Consider the following 26,020-nt stretch of genomic DNA (forward strand, 5'->3'; position numbering starts at 1 on the left):
TGGTACACCCAAGTTCATGCCCAAAATAACGATTTGTTCAATTGCAATTGTTATTTTATGATGAAGATAACATTTTTTCTTTTTATTTTAATAGCCTAGCAGCTAGGCTTCTAAAAATCTGATAAAAGATTTCACATAAAGCATTGAAGCCCTGTCAAATGTAATTATTTACCTTAGTCTGATTTAGACTACTGTCAATAGAAGTCAAAAGTTTGAAAGTCCAATGATCTTTCTTTAGAGCATTCAAGTTCCATTTATTCATTATACTTCAACCTTTTCCATAATATTTTTTCTAGTTTTGAAGGGTATTAAGTTCAACTTTCTGATATAAGGAAGAGACAAAGTTATTTAAATAACTCCATGGCATTGTCTGAGTCTACAGAACATGTCCAGAGGCATATGTCAACTATACAGAGTATTTTGTTCTAAAAGTTTTACATGAGAGTTTGTTAAAACAAAACAAAACAAAAAACTGGCCCCCTTTTTCTCTGCAATATCCCTTATTTTACTTTATTGACCAGATTATAACAACAATAACTTTTTAAAATTCACATTTCTTGTGGAAATACGTTTAATATGACTACATATGCCTATATCAGATTGCTTGCCAACCTGGGGAGGGGAAGGAGAAAGAAATTTGGAACTCAAAATCTTTTAAAAGTGAATGTTGAAAACTATCTTTACATGTAATTGGAAAAAAATGAAATACTATTAAGTGGGGAAAAAAATAAAATTAACATTTCTAGTTTTAAGATTTGTGAAACACATTGCCTAACGTGATCCTGTAAGGCACATCATAAAAATGTTATCACCATTTTACAAATGAGGAGACAGAGGCTGATCTGAGTGAAGGATAAGTAGTGGGAGCTGAGATTCCCACACAAGTCTCTTAACTCCAGGTACAGAGCTCTTCCCACTAAACTACACTACCTCCAAAAAAATTCCTACTAATTCCAGGAGTGGTATCTATCAGTCAGATTCCTCCACTGGGTTATTTGTGTACATTCAGAAGTGAGGAGTAGGTTTCACAATCCCAAAGGGAGATTTTGTTCTGCATTGAGGAAGGCTCACTCCAATGTGGTCACTTCCTCAGTCAGGGCTACAAGCATGCTTCTCTTCTACTTAATTCCACTCAGGACCTCCAGTTACTACTTGTAGCAAGTCATTCTCATTCTGACCCATTTCCTTGGTAGCGCTGGTTCCTGTTCTACAACTGTTGCTTTTATGGAAAGAAGCTGGTACTAAAATAACTGACCCTACAGCAAGTAATTCCCAGTGGGAGGCAGCAGCAGAGTTCTTTATCTGCCTGCTTCTTCCTCTTACTTTTGTGAAAGCGCGCGCGTGTGCGTGCGCGTGTGTTTGTGTGTGTGTAAGTTCAATGGAGTCAATCAATCAATGACCCTAACCCACTTAAAGAGTAAATGACAAGACAGCACGCCCTCATACTTCTGTCAACAACTCAACATAGGTGCGAACAAGGCTTTCAACTAGGTGGGAAAGGTCCTAATCAATTTAGATGTGGTTTTTTGTTTTGTTTTGTTTTTTACCCAGAACCATTGGCTGAATTGGAGTGACACTGCGCAGGAAGCATGTCTGAATTGTGTGAGGAAACTTGGTAAGGTCATCTATTACATAGTGAGCCAGTTCATAACCAGTTGGGAAATAAAGAAGAGAGAAAAGCCAAGCCCCCGAGAAGGAACTGCTTGAGATGAGAAGGGGGAGGGGAGAACCCTGGCCTTGGCTTTAGTCAAGCCCCATCTTGGCTGAAGAAAGATCTGGTTCATTTCAAAGGATCGGGAGGATTCTGACTCAATATCAGCATCTTAGCAAGAATGGCCAATTGCAGGGTCTACATCAGGAGCTCAGGACAGGCTGCATACAATAAGGCAGAGAGATTCAGAGTTCTACAAAGATCCCAGCAGAAAAGCTGAAAATTCCTGAGGGCTCCAGCAAAAGACCTTTCAGGAGCTGTCACATGTGCCCTAAGACTGAGCACCTCTTTGCCCTGGAATCTGTGTGTAGTGGTGAGACAGAATGCTACAGACTTTTGGGGGGATGCTCTGTACTGACTATGCCACCAGGCTAAATACCTGTTTCTAAAAAGTGATCATCTGGCTAAGTGGCATCAAATGATAATCAAAGAGAGAAGCACAATGATGGGGGCTTGAGAGCTACACCACTAAAAATGACACACCTAAACACTTACAGCTACCACTAGAGCCATAAAGGGACACAGCCAACTGCTGCGCTGAGGATCATACTTGCCAGTGAATGGGAGTTGGGACAGTAGCCCAGAACATATGTTACACTTGTGAAAATGTTGATTAAGGAAACGGTTTGCTTTAGAACAAGCATTAAAGGGGACCAAGAAAAGTAACTGAATTCATAACCTTCCCAAGATCCACTTTAACAGTTAAAGAACTCCACTTGACCACCAGATTTAGTGAGATCTATAGTATAGAGGTATTTTGCCTCAAGACATATATTTTTATATTTTTGATTACACTTGGATTAGATCTATTCTGATGAAAATACAGTCAGGAAGATGGGATTTTTTTTTTCAACCTACTGTAAAAACTATTTGCAATTCACTTTCAGCTCATTAGGACTAAGTTGGGGTGGGGCTATTTGATGAAAGTTTAAATCAGCCTCAATGACAATTCTGAATTCTAGATTTTTCAGATATCTTAATACAGCCTGAGTCCAGACTGGATTTCATTGATATGTTATTTTTAAAAATTCGTACTAAAAAAATCCAAAAAGAGTGATTATACATTATTTCTTACCTATTATTAGGAAAAAAATCAGGCTTCAGTTTTGAAAGGCAGGTTAAAGCCTTTTTAAAGAAATAGTTCATTTTGCTGAGCTATAAAGTATTCTACTGTTGTGCTTCCTTTTATTTATTTCAAAAGAATTTTTTTCCTATAAAGACTGCTATGTTTATAATATCCTCAGGGTCAGCAGAACCAAACTTCACAGGACTCTAATTAACATTAGAGTTGCTTAGGCTAGGGTGGGGCTCAGAAATTTATATCCTCTTCATGACACAAAGAAATGAAATCTAGAACTTAAGGAGTGAATTATATTTTTGCATTTCAGTTAATAACATAATACTGTAGTTTTAAGTTAGGAAACCCACAATTCATCATGACCACTCTTCCTGTACTTCAAACTGCTTCTTTGTCTTTTGCACACTATTGTTCAACAAGCTTTCAGTTCCATTCAATCAGCATCTAGTAAATGCCCATTGAACTCCTTAGAATAGTAGAATAAGTAAGTAGTGTCCACTATGAATTTTGTCCAGCTGAATTTGTCCACCACAAATTCACAACTTCAGCCAGGCCCTTAGCTGCTCCTTGGCAATCCTACCCATATCAATTCCTTACCTCATTCCCCTTAGTGATTGTCATGAACTTTTTTTCTCCCCTCCTCTCATCCACAACTATATTCCTACTCAAGGGCCATCTCCAGTCGTCCTGATATATATCTGGTCACTGGACTCAGATGGCTCTAGAGGAGAAAGTGAGGCTGGTGACTTTGCACAGCCCTTCCTCACTTAAATCCAATTCACTTGCAAGTCATGGCATTGGCTTCCTGATTCATTTGAGAATGAAGGACAAACAATAACAATCCCTATTCACTTGTGTAAATCTTTTTTTTGGAGGGGGCAATTGGGGTTAAGTGATTTGCCCAGGGTCACACAGCCAGTAAGTGTCAAGTGTTTGGTCTGAGGTCAGATTTGAACTCAGGTCCTCCTGACTTCAGGGCTGGTGATCTTTCCACTTAGCCACCTAGCTGCCCCCCCGTTCACTTTTACAGCAGATAACCTAGCTTCCTGCTTCACAGAACAGACTGAAGCTGTCTGACAGTATTTCTCTCAGCTTTCCTTCTCTATCACTCATAACCTGTTAGCATTATCACTCACAATCTCTTTCCTCTTGGTTACAGAAGAGGAATCCTTGCTCCTTACTACGTCTAATCCCTTTACTTCTGTCTTTGAGCCCATTCCCTCCTGTTTCCTTCATGTTCTTGCTCCAATAACTTTCATCTCATTTTCACCACTGGGTCCCAGCCATCTGCCTCCAAAACATCCTCAGGTCTCTCTGATCCTAAGTGTTTCCTTGATCCATAACCACCCCTCCCCTTCCACCTACAGTCTTACTTCTCCCTTCTTGCCTCCACTGATAAACATCTTTAAAAAAAAAAGCATTTACAACTGATGTACCACCTACTCACTAGCTCCTCAAAACCCTGGTAATGAGGTTCTCAAAGTTTACCAGTGATCTTGTAATCATCAAAAATCAAATGATCTGCTCTTAGTCCTCACCTTCTGACCTCTCTGGAGCTTCTGACATAACTGCCCACTCCATCAGACTGGATATTCTGATACTCTCTCTTCCACTGACTACAAAGACACAAGACTTTCCTGCTTCTCCTCCTATCTCTCTGACTATTCCTCTATTCCTTTTCTTGACCTTCAATATTGGGATGTATCTTTGGTTCTCTACTTTTCTTGCTCCACAGTCTCATTCATTTCCATGGCTTTCACTGTAATCTCTATGCTGATGATTTCCAAATCTATCTGTCTAGCCCTGACCTCTCTTACAAGTTCCAGACCTTGCATCTTCAACTGTGTACAGATTCAACTGTGTATGCCCTTGGCACCCCAAACACATGTCCAAAGCCAAGTTCATTGTCTTTCAGTTTCAAATTTCACTGTTTCTATTATCCACTGAGTTTCCCATGTTCATAAATTTGGGGACATCTTTAAGTGTTTTCTCTTTTTCCTTACTTCTTCTGTCTAATCAGTTCCCAAGTCCTCTTGAATTCACCTTAGCAACAGCTATAGCCTTCATCCCCTCTTTTCTTGCTGCCACTACCCCCAGTACTAGTCCTCACAACCACCCAACTGGACTGCTGCAATAACTTACATACAAGTCTCCTTACCTCCACTCTTTACTGCTCCCCACCCCCCATTCATCAACAGTACTGCTGCCAGAATAATCTTTCTTACATATAAATCTGATTGTTACTTCTTTGACCAAAAATGTTTAGTGGTTCCCTATTGCCTAATGAAGTTCAAACTTTGACTGTCATTCAAAACTCTCTACAGTCTGCTCCATTTTACCTTTCCAGTCTCTTATTACTCCCCTGTTTGTAATCTAACTTCAGCAAAACTGGGTAACTCTCTGCTGCTCAATATAGACTGGGTTTCTCCCTCCAGTGAATTCCCTATGCCTGAAATGAAATTCTTTATCCTGTTGAATTCCTATCGATCTTTTTTTTTTTTTTTTAGTAAGGCAATTGGGGTTAAGTGACTTGCCCAAGGCCACACAGCTAGTACGGGTCAAGTGTTTGGTCTGAGGCCGAATTTGAACTCAGATCCTCTTGACTTCAGGGCCGGTACTCTATCCACTGCGCCACCTAGCTGCCCCCCTATCAATCTTTTTAAAGCAAAACTCAAATACTACCTCTTTACTCCCTTAGTGCTCAAATTGGCGACATACCTTCCTTCTCAGATCTCACATAGCACTTTGTTTTGTAAGTGGTTAATGCAACTGTCACATAACATTGTGTATTATAGTTAGTTACCAATGTCTTATCTCTCTTTTAGACTCTCTTGAAGACAGTGATCAGGTCTTGCCTCAACTTTGCACAGCACCTAGCACAACACCCTGCAAACAGTAGGTGTTTACTATTTTTGCTGTTCTCTTAAACAGATGACTGAAGAAATCTCAACCCCATATAAGTTATTAAACCTCTCCTTCATTACTTTCTGTGTCTTTCCCTTTTCAAATTATATTTTTGTTCCCCTAACGTCCCATCTTTTGTTTCCCTTAAAGGACCTGTATGTCTGTAGCTGCCCTTTATCAAAGACTTCCTTGCAATTTAAACAGTATGGATGGTAAAGAGAAATCAACATGATTTTAATATGTTTCATTCTACCATTCTGGGTGGGCAGACACTCCATGCCAACAGCAACAGAACAAGCTAAAGCCTTCTACAGGGGAGCCCTGTCATCCCATGCCAAAGTGTAACTCTCACCCTATAAAGCTTCACACCATTATTAAGCATTTTCTATTTGTAAAATGCTTTACAGTCATATTGTATTAATTATTTTACAGTTGTAACTTTGCATCAGAATTGTGTGGATTTTTTTTAAATTAAGTGCTTGCTCTATGAGAAACATGTCAGATCGACAGCCAAAAAGAATAAAGTTCTGTGCTGCAAGGCATACAGAGAACTGGTATGAAACTATATGAGGCCTCCCATATGGTCCCATTGATGTGCCCTGGCTAATCAGAATCATGGTTACTACTGGGTTATGTCCACTCAGGAAGCTACTCATTACATAATGTCAGCTCCTGGGGAGCAGGGACTGTTTTCATTTTGACTGGGTATCCCTAACACTTCGCATAACGCCTAGCACTTGGTAGGCACTTAATAAATGCTTACTAATTGATAGATTAATTGATCCTGTATTGAAATTAATAGATTTCATTGCTAAAAAAAAAAAAAGGTCAAAATTAATCCAAAGCCACCTTCTAACAACATAAATTACTTCTTACAATTAGAATGGTCTAGATAAATATGAATATGAAAAAGACTTGACCACCTACGTTTCTCTTTAATTCCCTGACATTTCCAAAGCTGACTACATTTTGGGGATTCATTTAATTTCCAAATTCATGCAGATGAACCTAAAACTAAGCCCTCATTGTTATACCCTGCTTTGTCCTTTAAATTGCTTAATACTTGTGGCAGAGACCATAGATTTAGAGTTTCGGCCTTCATAGGCCAATCTCCTCACTTTATAGATGATAAAACTGAAGCGCAGAATTGATCCCTACCTGAAGTCACGTGAACAACAATACACTGCAAACTCAACCTTTCAAAATCTGCACCACACACTCAAAATCTGAAAGAAATCAGGCTGGGTCTATGTAACAACTCACATTTTGTATAGTGATTTAAGGTTTATAAAGCATTTTCATCACATCATCTATAAGTCTAAAAATTATGATGCAATGGGTAAGACCTTCAATAAAAAAATAAAATTTTTAGTTATTGTATTGGTTTTATATCTCTTCCATAAGATTAAATTTTATATGATGCTGGTGAATCTAAGGGAGCCTGAATACTGAATGAGTTTTTGACTGTTCCACAAGAGATTGGAATACAGCAGTTTACAATGAAGTATGAAGATTTTTCATTATATATGGACAGCTATTTATCCAAAATACTGATATTTTATAGACATACCAAAGTCCTTCATTTAAATTCAACCATGTTTAAGACCTTACTAAGTGAGAAGAAGCACTAGGCTAGCCTGGGAGGTGGGGGTGGGAACCAAGGGGAGGGGAAGGGTGGTACAAAGACAACCTCACCCCTTTAACAATCTCAGTCCTTCGCATTTTTATTTCAAAGGAAACTTTACAAAGTATAAAAACCTAGCATTTGTAACATTAAATTTGCTAGAACTTTTCAAATTCTCTTTACATATTATCTATGTTTTATTTTATTTATCTTGCCAAATATTTCCCATTTTAATCTAGTTGCTGTTCCACTTGAGTATCCCCGAACCACAAAGCCAGCCCCTTTGCTCAGTACCTCTGGTTTAGGTGATCTTAAAAATTTCTTCTAGCTCTAAAATCTCATGATCTTAGAAATGTTAACTTCCTGCACATTTATAGAGCCCTTACAGATAGAAGTAAAAACTTGAAATAAAGTTGGTAACACTTTTGGTTCATGTTTCTAAAACAATTACTTAAAAGACATGCTCATAATTACACATATATAACCCATATCAAAATGTTTACCATTTTAGGAAAAAGGGATAGGAGGGAGGAAAGGAGAGAGAAAAACTTTGGACTCAAAATCTTGTAAAAATGAAAGCTAAAAATTGTCTTTACATACAATTAGGAAAAAAACACTATTAAAAAATTAAAGATACTCTTAAATTCATTTTAGTTAATTGTTTGGCTTACCCCCAGACACAATGCATCATTTTCAACATTACCACCTGAACACAGTCCAGAGGAAATAATGCCTTCTTCTCCCGTCCTCTGCTACCTTCCTTTTCTTTCTTGGCCTTTCTTTTTCTATTGAGATTTCCTTATTACTAGTAGCCTTGCTCTTGAGCTCTCTCCTCATTTCCAAAATCTATGACACCAGATTGAAAAATATTTCCTTCTCCTCCGATTATTGTCTTTACTCTCATTTAGAAGCACTGTTCATACCTAAATACAAGATGGTACTGAAGTGCCATCATAGACAGTAGCTTAAGTAAATGTTTCTGTTGTTTTACACACCTTTTTAACATACTGGAGCTAATTAGGCATTGGATCATATTATGCCACAGTCATTCTTTTAATGTTAATTTTTATAAAACATCAAAAACCTTTCTGGAACTTCACTTCCCTTAGTAAAAACGACAGCAAGTCGAAGCACGTTCCTGAATTAAGTGAAATTGGCAGCTCTTGGGCTACTTTCTGCTGCCGTCTACGGAAAGCATATTAGTAGGAAGGAAAGATAGGGAAGGTAACATACTTAGCCCTCTCACTCTCCTTTAACAACTTTTATTGAGGGTTGTAGGAGTCTTCCTCAATCCACTCAAAAAGAAATGCATATTTTATAAAGTTTCTTTAAAAGAAGACGACCCCCACCCCTGCAGCGAGGTGGCACAGTGGATAGAGCACCGGCCCTGAAGTCAGGAGGACCTGAGTTCAAATTTGGGCTCAGACCAAACACTTGACATTTACTAGCTGTGTGACCCTGGGCAAGTCACTTAACCCCAATTGCCTAAAACAAAAAACAAAAACCAAACAAACAAAAAAAAGAAGACAGGGTGCCGACATGTTTAAGATATTAAAAAAAATCACATTAAAACCTGCATTTTAGGAAACAAGATGAAGTTTTAGTGAATAATATCACAAAAATGGAAAACTATGTTCGTAATCAAAGATCATTAGATTAAAGTAAATTATTCTAAAGCTCCATAAAATAACCTTATTGTATATGTACTCTGGTTGCCAAACACTCAAGTTAGTAGAAATAGAAGCCCAATTGTAGGTAATAAATCATGATTTTAGCATATAAATCAATTATATGACCCAAGAACTATTTGGTTGAAATGTAAGACCATCTCTTTATGTGTCATTAATAAAGCAGGAGGGGCTATATAAAATGTTCAGACTACTAAGTTATAGTATGATAACAAGGTCCCAGAGCTGAAGTCACAGGACCTGTCTTTGAATCCTGACCCTGCTACCTGTTACCTATATGATCATGGGCAGGTCATTTTCTAAGTCAATAAGTAGCTGGCAAGGATCTGTTTCTATCTGAATTTGATACTATTGGTGTAGAACAATACTCAGGTTCTTTCCACTTCTAAAATCCTATGATTCTATAAATGTTAGCTCCCAGCTCATTTATATAACATTCATAGATTTTATATATGTATATGTGTATAGACACATATATGTATATATAGACACACATGTGTATATGTATATACACATGTTTATGGGTATGTGTGTATACACATATATATGTATGCATACTTAAATTTACTTCTAAGACAAACAAACATTAAAACATAAGGGTTATAGCATTAGGACATGAAACAAGGGACCTGTAGGTGTGATTCAAGTTTGTGGTTTTGTGGAAACTGCTCATTAAAGGGTCCTTAAGTGCAAGCACATCACCCATTCCTGTAATCCACACTGGCCCTCATACTAAGGAACTTTCAACATACATATTGGTACTCCCTCAAATATCTTAACTTCCCAATTCCTCCACCCTCTCACTCCCCCCACACAAATGGATGGTCAGACCCTTGATCTTGCCATCTCCCACAAGAGATCTATACCCATGCCAGTTAACTCTAAAACTCATTTATCTGCCAGCATCTGTTATCATTGCACCTCTTGCTCTGCCTTGCAACTCCAAACTCTGTTCTTTGTCTATACCATGACCTTCAACTCCTCCATCCCTTGGTTCTTTCCCAGGCCATCACTCCTGCACTCTTCTCTCTTCCCCCACTTGACTCTCAGGTGAACTCATTCAACCCTACACTGTCCTCTTTTCTCTAGTCCCTTGCCCCTTTATCCTAGTGAAGATCTTGTCCATCCATACCTCAGCCTTGGATTACTCTCTTCATGTCCACTCACGTGCTGCTGAATGAAGTTGGAGAAAACCATCAAACAATGCTGACTGTGTCTACTACAAATTTGTTATAGAATTTCAACTGGGTCCTCACCGGGGCGAGGCAATCTCTTTACATCTCCCTAATCAATTCCCTATCCCATTCACCACAGCAGCTTTTCGAAACTTGTTTGTGCTACCTCAAATCTCCCAAGGCTCCCCCTCCCCACACTGTCGCAGCTGAGAACCCTGACTCATATTTCACTGAAAAAACTGAGGTAATTCACAGAGAGCTGCTCCCTCTTCTCCCTTGTTCCTCATCTCACATCGCTCAGATACCTTCTGCTATTACCTCCTCCTTCACCCATTTGACATCAAAAAGTGGCTTTGCCAAGATAAACCCCTCTATATGCACAAGTGATCCCAATCTATCCCATCTTCTCCAGCAGAATGCCCCCTCTATCATCCCTACTGTCTCATTAACCTTCAATCCCTCCTTTCTACTGGCTGCTTCTCTGCCTACAAACAAGCCCAAGTCATTTACCTTCTCTAACTAGCATCCTATATCTTTGTTCTCTTTGGTGGTTAAACTCCTTGAAAAGGCTGTCTAGAATAGGTGCCTCTACTACCTTTCCTCTCAATCTCTTCTTAACTCTTTTCAGTCTGGCTTCCAACCTCATCATTCAACTTAAACTGCTCTCCCCAAAGTTACCAATGATCCCTTAGCTGCCAAATCTAATGGCCTTTTCACAAGCTTCATGTTTTTTTGTTTTGTTTTGTTTTGTTTTTTTACTTTTCTGCTGCCTTTGACATAGTCACTCTCTTCTTGATACTCCTTTTTCTTTAAGTTTTCATGACAATGCTCTCTCCTGGTTTTCCATCAACCTTTCTGACCCTTCCTTCTCTGCTTCCTTTCTCGATCTTCAGCCAAGTCACAGCAGCTAATGATGGAGATCCCCTAAGACTGTGTTCTGGATGCTATTCTCTTCTCCCTCTACACTATTTTGCTTGGTGATCTCATCAGCTTTCATGGATTCAATGATCATGTCTATACAGGTGATTGACCCTCAGATATTCTGGTCCAGTCCTAACCTCTCTAAAAACCTCCACCCTTCAATTAAGAAATAAAAGAAAAACCCAATGAAGAAGAAACAACCCATTTCATTTTTTTAATATCTGATAATAAAGTCATTTTTGCTTAACACACACACACACACACAAAAGCCCTCCACTCTTGTGTCTCCAATTGCCTATTAGACATCTGGAACTGGATGTTCCATAGACATTTTAAACTCAACATGTTCCAAACTGAACTCATCTTTTCCCCCAAACTTCTTAATTTCTCTCCCCCTACCCTCCCAATTAACCAGGCTCCCAACCTATGTGTCATTCTCAACTGTCAAGTTCTATTGTTTCCACCTCCATAATATCTCTCATATACTCTCTCACTTCTCCTCTGACATCGCTACAAAGCTGGAGCAGGCCCTCATTACCTCAAGCCTAGATTATCGTAATTGCTCGCTGGTTGGTCTCCAGTCTTCTCCCACTCCAATTCATCCTGAATTCTTCCTAAAACAGTTTAGAGCATATCACTACCCCTACTCAAGAAACTCCACTCCCTCACAGTTACTTCCAGGATCAAATATAAAACCTGGTCTCCATAATCCTTCCTAACCTGACTTCCACTGTACCAGTCTTCTTACACCTTCCTCTCCTCCATGTACTCAATGACAGAGTCATTGGCCTCCTTGGAGCATTCTCATGGCTGGCCCCCATGCCTGGAACCCTCCCCCTCCTTATCTCCACTTCCTAGTTTTTCTGGCTTCCTTTCAATCTCAGCAAAAGCCTCACTTTCTACAAGAAGCCTTTTCCATTCTTCCTTAATCTTTGTGCCTTCTCTTTGAGACTATCCCCCAATTTATCCTGTCCATATCTTTTTTATACCTAGTTGTCTCCACCATTAGACTGTGAGCTCCTTGAGAGCTGGGTGGTTTTTATGCCTTCCTTTGTATGCCTGGTACATGTAGTAGGCACTTAATGAATGCTAGTTGATTGGCTTTGCAAATTCAGTTTAATAACAGTAAAACTATGATAATAATAATAATAATAACAAACTAACTTTGCAAAAGACAGCAGCTGCTACTAGCAAAGGCTGTCTTGATGTCAGGGCATGATTTCTAGCTTTGAGTTATGAAGAGAAAAAAATCAAGCACAATCATGAAAGGCAAATAGTATTTCTACTTGTAATCTAAACCTGCCTTCCTATAAAGCTTGCATTGGTCAGTGGCTATTACTCTATGTAGGACTCATTATCAATATTCTACCCTGAATTTTACAAGTGACCAAAAGCAGTGAAAGCAAATAATGAAGTTTGGCTCAAAGAATTCCATTTAGCATAGGTACTGCATGTAAAGAGAGGAACACAGAGAGCAAGACAAGGTGAAGGAGAAGAAATCGCTATAGCAAGTATTAGCAATATGCATCAGATTTAATATCCACCACAAAACTGTCAGATTTCATTTGAAGGGAATCTAAGACAGGCCCTAGCCACAATACCACAATAGATAGGAGAAAGTAGATCAAATAGAAGCTGGAAGACTTTGTGTACGAAGTTTGGCCAGGATACTTTCAAGAAGAAAAGTTGTCAGTTGGAGGACTGGCCATTAGTACAATTCTACATTAAAAAACAAACAAACAAACAAACAAACAAACAAACAAACAAACAACCCTGTGATATGTAAGTGTCCTGTGAAATAAAGTACAAATATACTCCAGATCCAGAAATGATCATGAACACTAATGAGCTGCTTAAACTATTATATAGAATAAAATATGAACATATTATAAATAATAACATCATTTATCCTTTTGGTTCTGTGTGTATTTTTTTTTCTGTGTGTATTTTTTATCACTTTCCTAAGACGGTGTTTTTTCATCATCTCCATAAATAACTACATTAGTATCAAAACAAGAAGCAACTATTCAGTGCCTACTATATGACAGGTACTGCGTTAATCACTGGAGTTAAAAAAAAAAGGAGACAAAAATAGCCACGCCTTTAATCTTAGCAAAGAAGCACCAATGGTATGAGTACTATATTCTTTTCAGTTGCCTCATACAGCAAAGACACTCAGCAAACATGAATGATAATTATGATGTCCTAGACACATCATTTTATATTTCATACTGTTATCCAAAGTGCTCTAAGGCCTCTAAAAGCAATACATCATGTAATCTTTATTTTCTTTGTGACAGATAACATGTACCCTTTAACTGTAGATCTGAAGTTGTGAACTCTTCCCCCATCAGTCATCTCCTTAGAAAGTATTTAAATAATCCAAGAGATAGTTTAAATAATTAGAAATATCAACTACTAAAAATTTCATTTTAGAAGTACAGACTATAATGGATGTACACTTGATTGTATTTAATCTAGCACTGCAAAGAGGTTGTAGGAGATATAGAAAAGAAGGCTAGATAGGATCAGAAGACATATATTCTTGGTAGTCATTCCTCTATTACAAGAGCAAGGACAAATAAAAACCTTTGTGATTGGGCAAAAGAAGGTATTAGCAATTTGCTCTACCAACTTCATGGAGTTGTAAAGATTAGACGAGAAAATATATATGAAACCTCATAAAAATGTAAGGAGTTATTATTTTATTCCTTAGTATTTAACATAAAAACAATCAGAGACTTTCAGACCATCTTTTCCCCACACCATATCCTAAAGCTACTTTTCAAGATGTCACAAAAGAAATAATCTACAGTAAGTTCAAAATTATAGAACTAAGTCATCTTAAGCCACGAACTCATGAAAAAATTCCCTAACATTCCCTTTTATTGAGCCTAACTGACAAAACTGAAGGCAAATAAACTTTGCCAAACACATAGGAAGACCACATTTTAAAGCATGAATTCTAGGAGTCCAACAAATATGGAAATTCTGTATTATACCACAATGATGATAAAGGAAGAGGGCAAGAGTTAGACGAGGGAGAGTATGGTCAGTGACATGCATAATTTGTGACCCTCTTTACCTTTTAAGTTCTCTCCCCTGCTCCCCAGATACTGTCTAAAGTTCTTTAACTCATCTAAGATTGACATTGTTCTTATTCAAAAATTTTACTTTTTATCAAAGCCCCAAATGAAACTAAATACCAGTTAATAAGTATTTATTAAAAACCTGCTATATGTCAGACACTGGTTACAAAGACAATAAATGGAACAATCTACCAAAAACAAGCTTAAATTACTTCTTCTAGACAATCTTACTAGTTTATTTAAGACAGTTCACACTGGTGTGACTGAGTCCTGAATCTCCCAATAATCATTTACATTTTAAAAACAGCAAATGGTAACTTCTATGAATCTCTACTTGGTAAACTGTGAGAAAGATATTTTGAGCTGGCTGAGGCTGGCTCAGTAGACTTCTCAAGTCTACCGAGAAGTAAAATACATCTACTTCACCCCACTCCCATTCTTCACCTTTCAAAGCGGCTTTAAACTCCCAATTAGTACTCAGGAAAAACAAAAAGTCACCAATATAAGTGCTTAATCGCTTGCTGAAAGATTTGGGGAAAACTGCACTGATGAAAAAGGAACCTGATTTCAGAAATCATACAGCTATGTCCTAAATAAAAAGGTCTCCTGTAAAAGAAAGTTCATATTTGGGTTGAAAATGGAGAAATTTCAGCAGAAAGGACACACTTTATACCTAACAGTATGTGAGTGCTTGAAATAATCTGTAATAAAACTTTCAACTAAAGTTCAAATGCTCTTGTCACCCAATGTTACAAGATAGCTTCTAAAAAGACTTGCCCTTTAAATTTGCATGATATAAATAAAAACTAACCAACACGTGAATGTTTGCTGTCAAATATAAATGTGTGCATTTTGGGAGAAAGAAAAGGCTACATCTGCTTTTAAAAGTATGAGCTAGGAGAAAAAAAAGTGTAACTGGAAAGAAAGTGATGAACAGAAGGCCTTTGACAATAACTGAACCTAAAATGGGTCTAATTAGGATCTGCCTCCTAACATAATAGTAGGTGTAGCTTGGTCTGTTATCAAGTTTATAGCTAAAGGCATTTGATAAAACAATCCCATATTCAATATAATTACAGCCCACAGGCCTGACTCTAGTGAATTATTTCAAAGGATTTCACCATTTACTAATTTCTAGAACAAACATAATATCAGGAAGCTCACTGTCATAAAGATCACTGTCACTAATTAGATATCTGTTCTGATCTTTCTTTCAAAGAAGAATAGTGGGTAATGTTTTTTATATCATCTCAGAAGCAAAAACGAACAAAAAACGCTGCAACTTAAAAACATTTCTGTGTTTCAGCTCTGAGATTCACATGTAAAGTACTGAAGTATTTTTGCAATTAAAAAATTACTAGTAGTACTTTTTGGGGAGGTGGTTTGGAGGAAAGTTGCCCAGCAACTCTCCAAGTGCTGAAGATCTCCCCCTTCCTGATTAGTGATTCAAAGTTAGCATTCAGTTTTGCATCAATTAATTTTCCTTCCCTATTCCTTATTAAATTTTACCCAAAGAAATTTTAAAAGGCAAATTTTGACTAACTAGTATGAGGCAGATCTATGATGAATCTGGGAATATAAAATATAGAAAAATAAAAGTCCTACTGAATAAGGCAGGGTGAATAATAGTTGGAACATTTCAACTTTTCATTTTAGTGCCTTCTATCCAAATACATGGATTTCTCTTTTAAAATAGAGTACTTAAGATCCTAAAGTTTAAGCTGAAACACGCTTCAAATAAATAGTTTTTCATTTTGTAGCCAAAGAAAAGTTTTTGAAAGCTAATGAACCATAGATAAAAATCCAGCCTAAATAGTCCCCTGAACTGCAGTTAAGAATGGGCTTCTCTTTGCTGGAAATTCGTTTCGTAATTAAGACTTCTTACTTGGGGACCCATAATTTAAAGTTACTATGCTGCTTAAGACATCAACAGAGAAGAAATGGGATTGCAATTTTTGCTTACTATCTAAATAGCACATAAGAAGATAGTGGAGATGGTAAGATTTCTCATTTGGAGTTATATAAGATTTTTTCATTTGGGGTTATATAGCTTCGGATAGATGAAAAAAAAAAACACCAAACCCCATCCTGTTAAAAACAATTTTAGTCATTCAATAGTTATGAATTTGCTAATATAGTAAGGTAAAATATGGACTTCTTTTATAAGATGATTCATACAAAATGCAGTACGATTGGATCAATCATGTTGAGATATTTAGGTCACAGGATTTAGAGCTGGAAGGGACCTTAGAGGACATCTAGATGTTAAGTAACTGAGTAAGTGAGAGAGGCAGGTTTTGAACCTGGGTTCTCTGACTCCATATGCAGGGCTTTTACCACTTTATCACACTGCCTCTCGATTTCTTTCTTTTGGTCTAATTTACATGTTCACTTAGACTAAAATCCAAAGTGTGTCAAATGAGTCAGAGGATTACCTTCTTATTAGTGCTTAATGGCAAACTGATTAATTATAAAGATTCTTGGTATAAAAGGTGTACATTTACCTAAGCTTCTTTACTCTCCCCCTTGCCCTACCTTTCATAAAAGAAGAAACTTTTTTTTGGAGAAAAAGCTTCTATAAATATCTCAAGCTAACAGTAAAACTATTTTTGTATATTTGTTTTAAACAAATTCATTAATTTTAGCCACTTCAAATAGCAGTAAAATATTAACAAGTCTGTTAAATTCACATTTTTTATGTGTCTTGCAGTGTCAGCAACATATCTACGAAGAAAAGGGACTTTTTAATAAAAAATTTTAAACTAGATTTTATTAATTATTTCAACCGATCAGCAACTTCATATTTTGTTTCTGTAGTGGATTAAATGATCCTTGTACTTCCTACCACAAAACCCAAACCAGAGCCAGTTCCCTAATTCTGTCAACATATGGCTTCTCTTCAAAGACTGAAGGCAATGAAAAATCATGTGCTCCAAATCAGAATGTTGGTCCTGCTTTCAGCTAGAGATCTGTGGAACTTCTGCCTAGGCACAGTCATGACAATGAAATACAAACAACCAACTATCCATCAGTGGAAAAATTTCTGTCTTGGTTAGGTTTCATGCTAATGGGATACTTAAAAGGTATCTGGAAAGAAAGCAATCAGTTTAAGCAAGTTAAACTGAAGAACTTTACTGCAGTGAACATATGGTTATTTCCAAGTCCATTTTCATATATCTGTGGACTGTTGTTTAGTACTGGATAAAGAGTATATAAAACTGTAACACTTATTTAACTGGGACAGCTAAAACAGACTTTTACTATTATCCCATCTCCCAGTGATGTGAAAGATGAGCCTGTAAAATTACATACTTCTATCTTCAGCCTATACAGAACTGCTCTTGTCAGTGGCATGGAAAGTGTTATATTTCAGTGCAAATAGGAGCTACAGTGAAGATGTGATAGGGGTATGGTGCTAAATCTTTTCAAATGCATTGTACAGGATTTCCTTCCTAGGGCTATAAAGCTGGAGTAATGCCTGGCTGATCCTAGATCACAAACACAGCGACAAAATAAACAGTGAAACCACCTCTTCTTTCTTGAACTGACAACCATTAACAATCCAGTACAGTTAAAAATGTTAGGACATCTCTGAATGAAGCAGTTATTTAAAAATCAGTAAGATCTAGGTCTTTGAAATTCATACTTTAAACAAGTCTAAATTGAAATTACATGCTCCCATTAATCCTCAATAGAACATTTCCACTTTTTCAACTCATCAAACTTTCTGTAGGTACAACTTCCCCAAAGAGAGACAAAATGGGCATCTACATTTAACAGCAGAATTTAGGCATTCAGTTAAAATAACTTTTTTTTTAAGTAACTTGCAATGTTGGAGGGCAATAAAAGTATCAGTCTGTGATCTCTAAGTTATCAAGAAATCTGTAACACTGGTCAGCAGTGGAATTTGGTGTCACACCACTTGATGAGGTCTAGTCAGTAATAAGGCTAGAAAGCCTATGTTTATAATTAAGTAATAACGATTGAGGTTTGAGGTACAGGGCATTTCCTGGGGATTAATGACTAGCTGGAAGAGTTGATGGCCTAAGGCAATGCCTCGGGCCATTAACCCCAGCCGGCCATTAATCCCCAGGAAATGCCCAAGACTTCAATTGTTATGGCTATTTTAATAAATACAGGAGGGAAAAAGTTTAATATCAGCTTTCCACTTAAACTAAAAAAATCCATTCCATATTTATGATGCTCAGGCTTAATATACAGAGTCCCATAGGAGTCACTGTTTTAAAGGCTTCCTTTCAAGTTTTTAATTTTGCTTAAAAACGGAAAGAAAAAAAGGATGCGGAAAAAGTGTGATTCTAACATGAATGAAAACTTGGGTTTCATTTTTAAATGGCATTGTACTTAAAAAACAAACAACACTCCAATGAATTTCATCTGTATTGACCATGTTTGAAGAGTTTGTGTATCATCAAACACAAAAATCCACATTCAGGACTAGAGCCTTAAACTTAACCCTGGAATTACCTTACAGTATTTCATGAGAAAGTGGAAGAGTTGGTACACAATTTCATAGATCCAGGATTTAACACTCAGGTTAAATAAGTGGAAAGAAAACTCAGAGAGAGAAAGTACACATGCATGTCTAGTGAAACAAAATGCTACTTCCTAGTCTGACATGACCCCAAGGGATATTAAGAAAGCAAGACATAAAGCTGTCTTGTTGGACTACTGACTGCCTAAAGTAAATAGAACTTTTGATAAACATGCTTAAACTTCACACTTTTATCTGTTCAGTTAACATTCTAAACCACTATATTTAAAATAAGTTACTGTTTTGAAGGCTTATTATATCTTTTTTTAAGAGAACAAACTAAAGTACTTGAAAAGATTTCCCCATTCTTCTTAATAATACCACAAATGAACCATCCACACTAGAAACACAAAGATACACACAGCCTACAGGTCATGTGTATTTTAGAGAACCTCCATGTTTATATTGCCATTCACAGCCCCCTTTCTCATTTGGCCTTGAGGCTTGCTGATTAGCTGGTAAACTGTTTGAAAGGGTCAGTTTGTCCAGAACTGGAATTTCCACTTTGGAAAGAGCACAGAGGTACCTTCCATCTGTTCATTAAGTGGCCTGACTTACAGTTGAGATTCCTATTTTTTTTTTCCTTAATGATAAGTGGGCAAAAATTCTGATATGTTCCTCTAATAGAGTGGGGAGGGCAAAGGAAGGCCAGAGGATAGTAATTCTAAATTCCATTATATATTTTTTATAGACAACTTATTCTAATCTCATGAGCAACAGGAGAATCTAGAAAGTAAATATAACTTTACAGTACTCAACCGTTTATTTGTTTTCTCCCCACCCCACCAGGAGTAAAGAGACAGGAAGTCTTCCTTCTCTGATTATCAATGATGTCTTTCTCCCTTGCATTCCCGTAGCACTTACTGTCTATCCTGCTCACTGGCCATTTGTCACTAAGTCCAGGAATTCTAGTTCTGGCAGAGGTTTTGGAGATCATTTAATCCAACTCCATCATTTTACAGATGAATAAAGTAAGGCCCAGAGAGGTTAACTGACTTGTCTGAATTTACACTGCAAACTAGTGACAGGGGCAGGACTGGCACCCAGATCTCTCAATTCCCGATTTAGTGCTGCCTCCACTGTTTTGTTTTGTGATCACCTACACATAATGTATGCACACATGTGGGGGTTTATATCTTGTTTCTCTAACTTCTCTTTATATTCCTCATAGTGCCTGGCACAGTGCTCTACACACTGTAGGCACATAATAAATATTTGTTAATTAGCTTGTAACTGCAGGTCTCAACTCTTCACTTGAACAATAACTTAAGTAAGTTGAGTTTTAATTTACCCTAACTACAAACCAAACTTCATTTTTCTATTTGATGCTACTTAGGTCCCAAAATTATTTGTTGCACTATATTTTAGCACCAGGGTCTAGCTAACAAGATAAATGTATTACTGAAGCTAAAAGCTTTCTTACCAAAACAAAAACAAAAGTCTCGGGAACTGTGGTTGAAGTTTTAATCGTTTATAATGATGAATACTTCCCCCCCCAACTTCAAAAGTGATCAAGGATATGTAATGGAATGTTTTTATGGTCATTCTATTTATGAGAAGTATTTTTTAAAAAGTGGTTCATTTACACATTACGCCCATAAACCATAGACACACAAAACTTCTCTAACTTAAATGGCTTTACATAACTCGAGAGACTGCAGTAGTTCAACTAATCCTATTGTTCTTGGCACACAGAAGTTTTAAAAGCTATTGCTCAGCAGTGATTTCCCTGCCCTCATACCACTGGTTTAAAAGTAATCTTCCCTTAAATCTCCAAGAAAGCCAAACTTGTAACAGCACAGTGAAACGATTCAACGAACTTCACTTTCTATTTTTTTTTAAATGGCCAAAAAGCACAGACCTGTATTAGCATAAAAGTTAGTCCCGAAGTGGCACCAGAGAAACATTTCATGCATAGAGTTTGGTTTTGGTTACCTGGGTGGGGGAAACAATAGCAGGTGAAACTACTGTGGGAGAATTGGTGCTTCGGTGCCCATTGACTTCGGGAAGAAGAGGCAGGGGGTCGTGTTTCACCGAAACCACCACCACCGCCGCCGCATCTACCGGCTCCGTGGGACGGATGCACAGTCTTTTGGGGGAAGACGGACCACAGACTTCACCCTGCCCGAACACGGCTTCGTACAGGGCCCGCTTGGGTGCAGCCTCCGCTTTCACGTCGGCCACCACCTGGCTCTCTTTGGGAAGGATGTAAGTGTTCCCCAGCGAAGGCGGCTGGGGGCGGTGGTGATGGTGTGGGGTGTGGGGGTGGTGATGGTGGTGGTGGTGGTGGTGGCGCGCTCCCCCGTTCAGAGCCTCGGCGTAGCAGCCCTGCGGGGCTGGGGGTCCCAGCTTAGTGCCTATGCCTGCGATGCTGTTGAGGGTGGCGATGGAGACGGCGCCGATGCAGTGGTTGGTGTACGTTTTGGACAGCTTGGCTGCCTTGGAGAGCATCTGCATCCTGGTGCCAAGTAAGTTCTTGCCGATGGCTTTGTTCTCATACCAGGTCACATCGCCCTCGTTGCAATGGTCCCGGGGCCTCTGGAAGAAAGCCTTGCAAAGTGGGTTGCGCTTGGACAGGTACTTGACGAAACTAGCGTAGGGACAGAACTCCGTGCCCGTCTCGTACATGCGGGGCAGATTCTCCTCGTCGCTGCTCTCCGCCCGCTTCTTGCTCCAGGACGACGAGCGGGACTTGTGATAGGGCCCTAGGGACTTGAAGTAGACGAACTTGCGGCCGTCCTCGTCCATGGCCAGCCCGAAAGAGTCCTCCTCCAGCTCCCGCTGGTTCTCCCGGCCCCGGGTGCAGAAGTACATGCACGTCTCGAACCAGACCTTGTTGAGCAGCCCGAAGGGGGTGTTGGTGCTAAAGACGCTGGAGGTGTACAGCTTGCGCAGGTCGGCGCGGGTGATGGCTTGCTTCTGGACCACCGGCCCCGCGCCCTGCTCCTCCAGCTTGCGGATCACCGCGGCCAGGGTCAGGTTGGCGCTGCGCAGCTCGGGGTCCTTGGTGAGGTCCAGGGTGCGGCAGTAGGGGGGCTCGTTGAGGTAGCGGTTCAGAGAGCTGCGGATGCTGATGAGCGACGACTTGCTGTAGAGCTGGCCGCTCTTGGAGCGGGCCTCGGCGTAGAAGGAGCGCAGCACCCGGCACAGCGCCCCCTTGTCCATGGTCTCGAAGTCCGGGCTCTGCGACTTCTCGCTCAGGTACTCCCGGAAGATGCGCACGGCATAGCGGGTGGCCAGGCGGGTGTTCTCGCTCAGGCGGGCCCGCTCGGGGCGCTGCAGCAGGTCCGGATCCAGCTCGGGGTCCTCGGCCGGCCCGCTGCGGGGCGGCAGCAGCAGCGGCTCCGACTCCGGGTCCAGCTCCGTGCTCTGGTCCATATGGATCATATGGACCGGCTCGGGCTCCAGCTCCTCCCCGGCGGAGTATTCGGGCTCCAGGGGCTCGTCCCAGTCCAGACCCATCTCCTCCTCCTCCTCCTCCTCTTCCTCCTCCTCCTCCTCCTCTTCCAGCCCCCCACCTCCGTCCTCCTCCTCCTCCTCGTCCCCCGTTATCTGCACCTCCTGGATCTCGTCGTCGTCGTCGTCCTCCTCCTCCTCGCCCGCGCTGCAGTAGTGCGGGTGGCTCGGCCGGCTGCTGCCCCCGCCGCCACCGCCGCGCTCGCCCTCGCCCCGCTCCCCATTGTTCTCGGCGGCGGCGGCGCTGGCGCTGGCGCTGCTGCTGGGGCTGGTGTTACAGTCCCCGCTGCCAGGCATTCTCGCCATATTGCCGTCTCTCTGCCAGTCCTCGGGCAGGGCGCATGCGCTATATTGGACCGCAGCGCTGAGAGCTTTTGTGTTTAATGACCTTCAGCTACCGGGAGGCAAAGCCGGGCTCTTAAAGGGGCCGCGCTCCAATTGTCAGCACCAGCCGCGCCGCAGCGGGGCAGAAACAGGCGGGATGGAGGGAGGGTGCAAAGTTGGGAGGGTACGTCGGAGGGAGAGAAGAGTAAAGAGGAGTAAATGCACCTTACACTCCTGCCCCCCCAACACACTCACACACACACCCCTAAAGGAAAAGTTTTAAGGGAAAAAATTGGGGGGGGGACAGAGGAGGGGGAGGCTGGTAGGGGAAAGAAACACGCCCAACTTACCCTCTGGCTGGAGAGTGGCAGTCCTGGCCCTGGGAGGGCGGACCGGCGAGAGGGGTGGCCTCACTTCTCTAAGTAATGCCCGAGGAGCGGCGCCCCTTCCCCCGCCCCCTCATCGCCCCCCGGAGCTCGGGGTGGGGGGCGGCGGCGGCGGCTGCTGCTGCTGCTGTTGCGGGTGGCGGCGGCGGCGGCCCGGCTCCAGGGGGCTGCCAGGAGCTTCTCCGGCCGCCCGGAGCGGAGTAGAGCAGGTAGGTAATGAGGAGGGTGGAGGAGGGAGACAAGGAGAGCCCCGCACCCCTCCCCGCCCGCGGCCAGGGCGCAGCCGGCGAGGCTTGGGAGAGGGACAGGGCTGGCGGCGGCGGCGGCTTCTCCCCCACCTACTCGCTGGCGGCGAGGCGAGGCGCGGGGGCCCGGGGCCAGCGCGCGGCTCCCAGCTCACTTTCCGACTTTCGCAAAGGAGCGAAACACGCCCAGCATCGGCTTCGTCCCTTTGGACTGCTCCGACAGACACTTTTAAGTTGTCATGAAAGGCCCGAGGCGCTCCCCGAAGGTCTGGGGCAAGTCCGCACGGGTCCGGCCAGAGGAAGCAGCAAGGAGGGAGAGAGAGAAAGGGTGGGGCATGAGGAGAGGTGGACCCGCGGCGGGGGGTGGGGGGAGGTGTTAGAGACCCCCGGGACCCCTCCCCGCAAACTGGTGCCCTCCCCCTCATCCTCCCTCGGGTGAGAGAGGCTGACCGCCCACCCGGGGCAAGTGACTCCTCCGGGTCCAAGCAGTCGCCATCCCCATCCCCATCCCGGACTGGAGAGAAAGTGAACTGGGATAGGGGAAAGTAGCTTCCGCGCCGCGGTTCCTACAGCGTCGAAGTTCGGCCTCTTTCGCAACTGGCAAGGATGCTAAATAAGCCAGGAGGGCAAAAGCTCTCTTAGACCCCGTGCAAGCCAGAGCTTAACCAAGTTAAGTCAACAAGCATTTATTTAAGCACTTAACTATGTGCTGCATTAAGCGCTGAAGATGTCAAAGAAAGGCAAAACTACAGCTCCTGCCCTCAAGGAGCTCACAGTCTAAGTAGGAGAGACAACATAACAACTATGTATAAACAAGATATGTGCAGAATAAATTGGAAGTAATCTCAGAGGGAAGTCACTAGCATTAAGTGGGGGTGGGGTGGGGTAGGGGTTGGGAATGGCTTCTTGCAGAAAGGTGGGATTTTAACTGAAACTTGAAGGAAGGCGGGGAAGCCAGGAAGCAAAGAAGAGTAGGAAGAACATTCGGGCACAGAGGAAGATCAGTTAAAAAGCACTGAGTTGGGAAATAGAACCATTTCTACCCAAACCCATACCCCTAACACATCCAAGCTCCTGGGGGAAGAGGGTGGGGTCAAGTGGCAACAAGCCAGAGAGACTCTTTCGCCCTAACTCTCGCCCCAGCTCTTGGCAGGTACTCCTTAAAAGTAGGTGACCTCCAGTCCTTAACTTTGGTCTTCGTTGACGTAGAACAGGCATGTTCTATAGGACCATAAACACGTGTACCATTACACAAAATGTCCTTGTATTCCACCAGGGTTCATTGCGATCTCCAGAGTCGAGAGAGGAGGTGGAAACCGGGTTCTAGCTGCGAGGTCTGTTTGGCCCAGTGTATATGTGTATATACACACATATTATTTATATATATATATATATACATATGCACATATAAAGTGGCGTTTTGATGTTTGCTGTACTAGAAAGTTTACTTTTTGTCTGCTCTACTTAAACTACCTTCGTTCAGCGTTTTGCTGCAGTTTTTCTTGGTGGACTGGGGCAGAGCAGAGGGAAAATCGTTCCAGGTGGTAAGCAAGTTAAAGCAAGTCCCTTTTCTTGCCTCTCCGCCCCTTCCCCCGCCCCAACTGTCTTCAGGGTTAGTGGGAAGAAGAACAATCCTCCCACTAAGCATTTGGAGAGAGCCATCCCGGAAGGCTGTGTGTGAGTGAGCCCCCAGGGTTAGAAGGCAGTCCTGGTAGTTAGCTCCCACAGGAATCTTTACTCTAGGTGAAGGAAGAAAGGCGGCTAGCCCAGTCTAACACCGCCGCGCCGCTCCCCCCGCCCCTTTGAAATATGTAGAAAGGCGTGTTAGCTTCCCAGAGCCCAGGGCGGTGTATGGTTAAATTACGCGCGCGCGCACACACCCACACACACACAAACTGGGGAAAGCAGTCATTTACATTAGTCACTTTATGAAGAAGGGATTCTTCCGGGAGCACCGGACAGCCTGCCTTTTTGACTAGGGATGCTCCCAAGTTCAAGGTTGTCCCAGCCTCTTTCTGTGTGGTTCAAAAGGTTCTGCCTTGCCTGGGCTGGGAACTTGGACAACAGTGTGGAAAACTGAGTCTCATCTATCTGTTATAATGAGTTTTGATTACGGCTATGTTCTACACAACCCGAAAGTACCCACAAAAGCCGTTTACAGAACTCTGCCCAAGAGTCTTGAGGTGTGTCCCTACACTTGTGCAAGGGAACGGGCAAGTAAGGAACAGAAGAAACACTTGGGTCTTGCCCAGGCAGTAGGCTGCCCACTTCTTTCTCTGCTCCTCAGTCGGGTGCTTCTTTGAATTCTATGCAGTTTGCTTGAGGCAGTGTGCCTGTTTGGATGCTCCGGGAAACAAAGTAACAAAAAACAGTTTCCAGTTGACGTCAACCTATTTCCAGAAACGAAAATATTTTTATGCTCCCAGTACAAAACCACCCTTAGGGCAGGTCTACACACACACACACACACACACACACACACACACACACACACACACACCCTACTTAAATGAATTTAGGAGGAAAAAAAGTTTCAGTAACCGCTGTCCAAACACAATTATCAGGACCCTCAATTAAATTGGGTAAGACATAAGCACCTTTGGAACTTTTGCCCTATCCCTTATTGTAATGTGAAGTAGAGTCAGCTTTAATAACCACATTACTTTTCTAGAGACGTGGAATTTTAGAGGAACCTCAGAAAAGTTCGGATACAATCATTTCTTTAATACATTGATTTCTTAGATGCTAGCACAACTGACTTCCTCATACAGTTAGACTATACCAACATCAGTTGACTATGCTATGCGACCAAAACTTCACTTTTAGATATATACAGAAAGAATCAAGCAGCTAGAGAGTTGCGTGTT

General features: G+C 41.3%; 1 protein-coding gene across 2 annotated transcripts in view; it reads right to left on the reverse strand.

Moving 5' to 3' along the window:
* LOC114054296 (BTB/POZ domain-containing protein KCTD1) overlaps window positions 1-22,995 on the reverse strand; it is a 122,001-nt gene extending 99,006 nt beyond the window's left edge. Inside the window, exon 1 of one of the 2 annotated variants that reach the window (XM_027877501.1) lies at window positions 22,873-22,995. Coding sequence is in view for 1 of the 2 variants with exons in the window: in XM_027877500.1 (XP_027733301.1) it covers window positions 20,678-22,504 (1,827 nt within the window). In the remaining variant the exon portion in view is untranslated. Of the gene's footprint in view, window positions 1-20,677; window positions 22,505-22,872 lie in introns of those variants that run through there. The other variant, XM_027877500.1, reaches the window with a different exon arrangement.
* Window positions 22,996-26,020: the final 3,025 nt, after the last annotated feature.

The sequence above is a fragment of the Vombatus ursinus genome, unplaced genomic scaffold (assembly GCF_900497805.2).
Source record: "Vombatus ursinus unplaced genomic scaffold, bare-nosed wombat genome assembly UNPS02014812.1, whole genome shotgun sequence".
Classification (NCBI taxonomy): Eukaryota; Metazoa; Chordata; class Mammalia; order Diprotodontia; family Vombatidae; genus Vombatus; species Vombatus ursinus.